This window comes from Bombus impatiens, unplaced genomic scaffold, assembly GCF_000188095.3.
Source record: "Bombus impatiens unplaced genomic scaffold, BIMP_2.2 scf_0219, whole genome shotgun sequence".
NCBI lineage: Eukaryota > Metazoa > Arthropoda > Insecta > Hymenoptera > Apidae > Bombus > Bombus impatiens.
In genome coordinates, this window is record NT_176638.1 from 809,159 (window position 1) to 818,023 (window position 8,865).

Consider the following 8,865-nt stretch of genomic DNA (forward strand, 5'->3'; position numbering starts at 1 on the left):
GGAGCAGACAGCTGACAATTACAGTAGTCGAATAAGCGAGACGGCTTCCTTCGAGGTACACCTGTGAATCTCACGAAAGTAAAAACGACCCGCACCGTCTAAGGACTAATCTCGTAACGGCACGGCGACTTCTTTTTTCACAACGTACAGCCGCCTGACACCCGGTATGTGCAGGCCAGGAACGCTTGTAAGTGGCGTGTGTGCCGTGTAATTACGAATTCTCCGTAAAGCGAGGAAAACGGGTAACATACCGTGAGGAGTTTCTCATTTCCGTTGAAACGTCAATATAGTCGCGGCAGATAGATATATACGGGGACAAAGGTTCGCGGTTGCCTCTCTGCCTTGCGTGAAAATGCTTTACCGGTTGTTAGAACGCGTGTCCGACCACCGCTAGGTAGTTTGTCGTTATTTAGATACAAGAACGATACGCGACTAAATCTAAGTACTTGAGTATATATGAATAAGGAGGATATCATACTCGCCGATAGATAGAATATAGGAGAAACTAATATTCTCTCTCCGATAATTCTGACTCGGGAACCTACAGGATGTAAAATAGAACCAATAACATCATGATTGGGTACTATGACCTTACGCGAGTTAACGTCGATTACACACAGCGTATGTTGTACTGTTTTAATTGCACAAGATTTCAATAAAGCCCACCGGTCATATAACCTTTCTCGGCTTTTTCGATGTCTCTTCTCAGAATGCGTATCGTCGTCTTAATCAGGAAACTCGTACTGTCTTGGATGCGTCTTAACACCATTAATTGAGGGGAGATTAATTTCGTTACGTACACTGTGATCTCGGAACTCTAATTGATAACATGACTGTTCTTTGAACTCTGTTCAAGAGGGGTTGATTCTTGACAAATTTTGCAAAACGACTACGAAAACCGTTCTGTAGCCGTATAATTAAAGGAGTCCTTATATACCCATATTTACAAACGAAATCCTTTCAAGTTTCTAGCTTGTGGACGCGATCATATCGATATATTAGTTGGACAACACGGAAAATACCGGCTACGTAGTAGTACTCCTGGTTTGTAACTTGTTAAGAGGCACGTAACGTTCGATGTCTGCGACCTACAATCTGGTCGATGGGTATTCTCCTTGAGACATGGCGTCGCATGAACGAATTATGTTTTGCTAGATTACGTTCATCGTCGGCACGCATAAAAGTTTTTCCCATGTGTCGTGGTTGTACGCGCGTAAATGCTGCGGGTCTGGCTACGATCATCCGGCATAATCGTTGCCACACGACACGAAACGACTGACCGCATACTCGAATTCGCAGAATGCAAGTCAGCGGCAGCCGCGTGTACACGAGTGAGCGTACGAAGAACGTTGTACCCGTTGCTACCAAATCGTAGACGATAAGCAACGTAGTAACAAATTGAAACGTTCGAAACTGTGTAACTCGCTGCCAAACATAGTGGTCATTCTATGCTATTCGATTCTCACACCTATGGAGAAGTTATTAATAATTAAAATCTTCAGACATTGAGCGATAGAAGAATAATGTCTGATATCTTGATTACGAGTAAAATAACCGAAGGTTTTATATCTTGTCCCGCGATCGTCCAATTATTTTCTTTAAATGTATTTACCTTTAAGATATTTCAGAAGTAACATTTTTTACACACAAAACATTACTTATGGATATTCTAACATTTTTACATAATTTTGCACGGAGTGAGTGTCTATCTACACCAAATCTGTCCACCAGAACGTACATATTTGGTCAAACCCTAGCATTCTTAAGATGTTGCTTTGCATTAGTACATATATTATAATTATTTATAGTCATTCTTAGTTTACGCTTAAGCGTTTATGTCTAATTCTCTCTTCCTTTCCTTCTCTTTTTTGTACAAATATAAACATACATTCACGTTTATTTTCTGCCAGAGTGTTTATCCTATAAATAGATAAATATATAAGTATGGATCATAATTTTCTAAGATCGAACCGAGCTTTCATTGTCTTAAATATTACATCGATGTAAAAGTATTGGAAGTAATTTATAGAAGTTAATATGGCATGCACGCATGCGATCATTAATATGCAGGAATTCGTTGAGCAATATCGCACGTGCCAGTTGCTTTCAAGAGAATCTTATCCGCACAAATTATCTGTTCGCGACATTGTTAAATACATTTATTTACAGTTTATCATATTCGTGGAAACATATTCTAATCTAACTTCTGTCGTAATCAAATATCTGTTGGAGCGGCCTCTGAACGGTCGAGTAGAGGGACGTAGAAGGAGTAGAAGGAGTGCTGTAAACTCGTACCGATTTGCCAAATATTTTATTGCAAAATACATTGCAAATGCATACAAAAATACGGACATTCTTTGGTTACTTATTTATACGCGTGTACACATCCACTCGCTATTCAAACCGTTTACTTTTGAGTGTCGAGTAAAAGCAATGTCAATAACGCAAGAGTCTCGCTCAAACGTGCCCACCTAGTTTACCACACGTTTTCTTTCAGAAATTTTGTCGTCACGAATAACAAGAAGAAGATAGTGTGATGTTAAGTACGTTTTTTCTCTTACCTTGGGAAAGCGTTCGATAATTTACGGATTCGTAATTTTCCTTCTAATCTAATCGTCGGCATATCTGCTTCGGCTAAATAGATTGACAACGTGAGAATAAATCTAATGGACATTATGTCAAATTGATGCTGAAACGAGAATTTTGTAAGAGATGTATCGATTTATCGATTGCATCAGAGAAAAGCGTCCTCTAATTCCTACGGATATATCTCGATTAAACGTGTCATAACATTTGCGTGGCATGTGCGTAGCTTGGATAACTACCGAATCGCGTATGAAAAAGAAAAAGAATCGGCTATACCTTTTTGGGAGAAACACAACGGGCAGTTTCACGAAATCGTAGCACAATCAGTGTCTCGTCGAAGATGGCCGAGGAGAACCGGAAGCAACCGAAGAGCGCATGGCAACAGGCGGCTCGTTTTAAACTCGTGGTCCGTGCTTTACTGGAAGTTATCAAAGCAATGGGCTGACAGTTAGCCGTCGACATTCAGAGTGGGTGTATCGTTTGTATATTACATTGAATATTACTTGATGAACATAAATTATGCTACGACAGTTCTCCTAGGTTTATAAATAGATAAATATATAAGTATGGATCATAATTTTCTAAGATCGAACCGAGCTTTCATTGTCTTAAATATTACATCGATGTAAAAGTATTGGAAGTAATTTATAGAAGTTAATATGGCATGCACGCATGCGATCATTAATATGCAGGAATTCGTTGAGCAATATCGCACGTGCCAGTTGCTTTCAAGAGAATCTTATCCGCACAAATTATCTGTTCGCGACATTGTTAAATACATTTATTTACAGTTTATCATATTCGTGGAAACATATTCTAATCTAACTTCTGTCGTAATCAAATATCTGTTGGAGCGGCCTCTGAACGGTCGAGTAGAGGGACGTAGAAGGAGTAGAAGGAGTGCTGTAAACTCGTACCGATTTGCCAAATATTTTATTGCAAAATACATTGCAAATGCATACAAAAATACGGACATTCTTTGGTTACTTATTTATACGCGTGTACACATCCACTCGCTATTCAAACCGTTTACTTTTGAGTGTCGAGTAAAAGCAATGTCAATAACGCAAGAGTCTCGCTCAAACGTGCCCACCTAGTTTACCACACGTTTTCTTTCAGAAATTTTGTCGTCACGAATAACAAGAAGAAGATAGTGTGATGTTAAGTACGTTTTTTCTCTTACCTTGGGAAAGCGTTCGATAATTTACGGATTCGTAATTTTCCTTCTAATCTAATCGTCGGCATATCTGCTTCGGCTAAATAGATTGACAACGTGAGAATAAATCTAATGGACATTATGTCAAATTGATGCTGAAACGAGAATTTTGTAAGAGATGTATCGATTTATCGATTGCATCAGAGAAAAGCGTCCTCTAATTCCTACGGATATATCTCGATTAAACGTGTCATAACATTTGCGTGGCATGTGCGTAGCTTGGATAACTACCGAATCGCGTATGAAAAAGAAAAAGAATCGGCTATACCTTTTTGGGAGAAACACAACGGGCAGTTTCACGAAATCGTAGCACAATCAGTGTCTCGTCGAAGATGGCCGAGGAGAACCGGAAGCAACCGAAGAGCGCATGGCAACAGGCGGCTCGTTTTAAACTCGTGGTCCGTGCTTTACTGGAAGTTATCAAAGCAATGGGCTGACAGTTAGCCGTCGACATTCAGAGTGGGTGTATCGTTTGTATATTACATTGAATATTACTTGATGAACATAAATTATGCTACGACAGTTCTCCTAGGTTTTGATGTTCATTATCTTTCGTCTTCCAAGAAATAGTACGCGATAGGATTTACGGTTTGTTTCCGAGTGATGGGTGTGATAGGTATCTCTTCATAAGTGTCGAAGCATCGAGACGTTCATCGAAATGTTGGATGAAATCGACGGATAGAAGAAGTTTGTGTAAATTCGAGTTTAAACGTGGCATAATATTCGCATGGCATGTACATAATCTTGAAAACTGCTAAAACGCATATAGTAGAAAACCAGCTATACCTTTTTTGGGAGAAATAGCGGACGCTGACACGCGACCGTGGCACAGCTGTAGAATTGAGTTTCTTGAATCACGACTGCCGAATTATCACCCCCTGTAATAAAGAACGACCAAGGGAATTAGCGTTGTTGCTTCTTTATCTTTTAATTATTTTTTTATTAATCACGTGGGGCGATTGTATATCGCGCAGATAAGATATTAATACATGAAATAAGAGACATAAAACACGAGTACGAAACTGATTCATATATAAGGAGCGATGTATTGAGAATCAATTTATTATAACATATTATCAGGTAGCATCGTGTAATTTATCAAAACTAAATATTATCTCGATTATCGGAAGACTATACTTCATATTAGCACAAAAAAACATTTAACATCTACGTAAATCCGAAATACTTCGGTTTTAATTGTTTACTTTCTAGTTGTGATCTTGTTTCGGTTTTATTATCTGTTACGCAGTCATGTTGGGCAACATGTTCTGTAAGTAGAATAGTTTTTGCTTTGCGGCTTTGATTTAATCAAAGATGAGTTCGATTTATAGAAAATAAATCGTTTCAGCTCATTCAGTAGCCGGAACGAGCACTATGTTTCAGTCGGGACAACTTAATGGATTTCTCGAGAAATTTAAGGAGATGATGGAAGAAGGAGATGAAAATCTTGGTATTCCGGTTCTTGAACCATTAGTGATGGAGCACCTGGATATAGATTGGAAGATAAGGACATTGTTCTCGTACGCATATGTTTCGTGTATTAATTACGGAAAGAGAATCAAATGACATTAACCGACATCGGTCTTCTTCTTCTTCAAACAGAGCAGAAGGATATCTAGAGAATTTACGCATAGATGGTTTGTCTAACTATACAGTACAGCGGGCTGATTTCACGATGGCCGATTTAAAAGGCAAAGTAACTCTTCTGTTCCACGAAATTAAAATTGAGACTGGCTACGATGTGACAGGTACATTCCTCGATGAAGATGTGGAGGGATGTGGAGACCTCGCGTAAGTTTCTTTCAATTATTTCCTTTTATACACGTTTTATACAATGAATATAATAGCTTAGCTAGCATGCAGAAGCGCGTAGATTTATAACACTCGATTCGCGCTTTATCTTCGATCTCTGTAAAACGTTTAGATATTTTTAGAAAACGAATACCTTTTTACTACACAAATAAACGCATCTTTTAATAAATCGGTAAAGCTTGGAAGCGCACCACCTTTCGGAAACACATTTATGATCCGTCGAGAACACACTCGCAGTCGGTTTTACAGTTTCCTAACGCTAGTAAAACAGTATTGCCGAAACGGACCAGCAACGCTCGGAGATTTCTTCAGTTTATAAATTGTGTAAACTACTCCTGACCGCCGATTAAAAAGGCAACTGCATTTTTTCTAACTTCAGCCTCCGCATTGAGAGACTTAAAGTGAAGGCGGACCTGCAATTAGAGATAAAGGAAGGGAGGCTGTACGTATCAAACCTGGAATTGCGGGTCAAAGTAAGGGAATTCGACGTAAGTGTTGTATATGATTACAGTGCCGATTTTGATGCAAATCGATGTTCTTATGGACGCAACTATAGACACAGAACCTAAAGAGGGATTTGCCTTATCTATAAAAATTACAACAAATACGTTCCTAAATACCACATAAATGCATAAAAATCCGCAGTTTATATATGATCCTGTAACAACTAGTGCTTCGGTGAACCTGAAAGTCCGAATGGTTAATTTTAAAATATTTCCAGTGTAATATCTCCGAATTATACGTCAACGATGACTTGTCCGAGGATATAAGCGAAATCATCACTGAGGAGGCCCCCAATTTCCTCGAGGAGAATCAAGATCTAATATCGCAATACCTGAGTAAGATGCTGAGGAAGTTGATAAACAATATACTAAAGAAACATACGGTGCTAAACTTGTTGGACATGATTTCCGGTTAATCGATAATTCTAAATACTCTTTCGTACTTCTAACAAATAAATTGTAGTAAACATAAAATCTCTGTTTATTTCCTTGCTCTATATCGAAAGAATTTACTGCAGTTCAATGATCAAAACGAGTGTGTCGAATACAAGCTGTGGCGGAAGTTAACCTTGGAAAATATTCGAGCTTTTAGCTGCGACTCCTTTCTTCGATCAGTCATTATCTCGCCACGGTAGATTAAGAAACGTTGCAAACTTTCCAGCAAGAAAGCGGCGATCTGAAAATTTGTTGGTAACCGATCAATTCTCGGATTTTCTTGTCCGCTGTTTCATCCGTTACGTTAACTCGTTGCCTTTCCTCCACTAATCCAGCCCAGATCTCCTAAATCCGCGATGCGCCTTTAATCGACGTAATTAGTTGAAAATCGATGGGAAACCGATGTACCGAGAAAGATAAACTCATTTTCTGCGACGAACGAAGGGAACAGTATTGCGATTGACTTTAGATTTCGTTGTTTCGACCGTTCGGTAACGAATATACAGGTGTCATCGAACTGATGGAACAAACCGAAAGAAGGCGGATCTTCATGAAAAAATAAGTCGATAAAGTAGAGTGACATTCTTTTAACCGAGGATTTGGTTCCGAGAAGGTCGAGTTCGAAAATTTGTCAACTATACTTGAATTTGGCTAATTATCGACAAGGTGTGAGTAAACAATCAATGGAATAAATAAGTGAAATAAAATTTTTTCATTCGGGGCATCATTTTTAGTACACCTCTAACGAAGTCTTAATTCACTTTTGTTGGAAACAATGCGTATTGTGAAAATGGCTTATTCCGCACTTTCGACTTATTTTTTCGTGTAGAATCAGTACTTGCTAGCGTGTATCATTAGTTCAGTAACGGCCTGTGTTCGGCTTCGTAAAGTTCGCATAACCTCCAAATGCAGAAACTAGGAGCTCTCTGTTTGAAAGGAATTTAATTATATCACTTATAGAAAAATGAACTATTGACTTATGCGGTCTCTTTGATATCAACTGCGAAAGCACGGTGTTCCGAGAGTAACTTGGGCCAACTGAACTTCAACGTGTACCTTCCTTTGATGCCGATTAGTTACGAACTGTCAAGGTGGAAATTTCGAGACGGACTAAAATAAAAGTTTTTAAAATGTCGTGACTCTTACAGGAGGTTACACGAAATATTTCTCCTCTTTATGGTGCACCACGAGTTGTGACAAGAGCAACAAGTGTCTGTTGAATGAAATTTATTTGTTGGTTATCGAATCGCGAAAGAAAAGATTCTTGCGGATTGTAATGGTCGACATTGTCGCCGTATGAAACTGTTGAAGTAATTACTTCTAGCAAAACTTTACATCTTTTTCTTTCGTATACCCGTGATCTGGACATCGCCGTTGCGGAAAAGATAGAATTCAGTGAAGCAAAATATTTAAAAAAGTAGAGGACCATATTATTGCGTCCTTGAATATGAATGTTGTTTTGGATTACAAGATCTAGAAACAAAAGAGTTATAAGTAGATTTTTATTGCTGTTTCTTGTAACTTTCATCTAGAGTTACACACCAAGATTAATTTTTTGGTAATGTCCTTTGTTATAAATGTATCAACGTGCTCCCTAATAACTCCTATTGTAATGTAACACTGCTAGAGTAAGGATCTGGATCAGCATACACTAACCCTGTACCTACACTTACTTCAATATATATTTCTTTTACAGATTCATCCACGCGTTCCTCAATCAGATTACCTCAACAAAAAATAATTAAGCAATATGATTCACGTTGGCAGGTAAAACGTTGATAACTTTGTCTCTGATCTGTCACGGTGTATCTTTTCCAAGAAGGACGATGATGTAATTGAGATTAACTATAACGTTATCAGCACATTATACGACTAAATGATAGGGTGAACCGTTTGCGAACGGGCACACGCACGAGTCTCACGGCAATGGACCGTTTAGTCCTACTCTGTCCTTTTTCCTTTCTTTTTCTTTTTGTTAAAAAATGTGAGAAAGCACCTCGCACCGGAGGAAGAGAAGAAAATTAATTGATAACTAAATCGGCGGAGCTGTATAAATTGTCGAGAAACGTCATGACTCGACGTGCAATCTGAAATTGAATTTGGCGTCGTACGCAGCGAGAAAATTAACGTTCTATCAAACACTGCCTACATCCGTATGCTCTTTTGATTGTTGCAACCCGTTTTAATAGAATCGTGTCGTGCAGACAAAACACAGATGCTTGCCGCGATATTCCCGTGAGCGAAAAGCTTTAGGACCGTAAACGATCGAAGAAAATAGGCGAACCTGAATTCTGCCAGAAATAGGTTTGAAAC

The 8,865-nt window shown here is 38.7% G+C and overlaps 2 protein-coding genes across 3 annotated transcripts; one reads left to right on the plus strand and one right to left on the minus strand.

Annotated features, from left to right (window-relative positions):
* Positions 1–983: 983 nt before the first annotated feature.
* LOC100740170 lies at positions 984–3,048 on the minus strand. The gene is made up of 4 exons (XM_033319928.1): positions 2,863–3,048; positions 2,562–2,689; positions 1,613–1,920; positions 984–1,468 (listed from the first exon to the last, which is right to left on the minus strand). The coding sequence occupies exons 1-3, from the start codon at positions 3,046–3,048 to the stop codon at positions 1,815–1,817; spliced, it is 420 nt and encodes a 139-aa protein (XP_033175819.1). The 3' UTR covers positions 984–1,468; positions 1,613–1,814.
* Positions 3,003–6,591, plus strand: LOC100743306. 2 transcript variants are annotated; one of them, XM_033319927.1, is made up of 6 exons: positions 3,003–3,126; positions 4,335–5,072; positions 5,160–5,322; positions 5,405–5,593; positions 5,994–6,102; positions 6,336–6,591. In XM_033319927.1, exons 2-6 carry the CDS (start codon positions 5,054–5,056, stop codon positions 6,531–6,533), a joined length of 678 nt encoding a protein of 225 aa, XP_033175818.1. In that variant the 5' UTR covers positions 3,003–3,126; positions 4,335–5,053; the 3' UTR covers positions 6,534–6,591. The 2 variants fall into 2 exon arrangements, with proteins under 2 accessions (XP_033175818.1, XP_012239244.1); XM_012383821.3 differs by lacking the exon at positions 3,003–3,126 and having other exon boundaries at positions 4,224–5,072; positions 5,163–5,322.
* Positions 6,592–8,865: the final 2,274 nt, after the last annotated feature.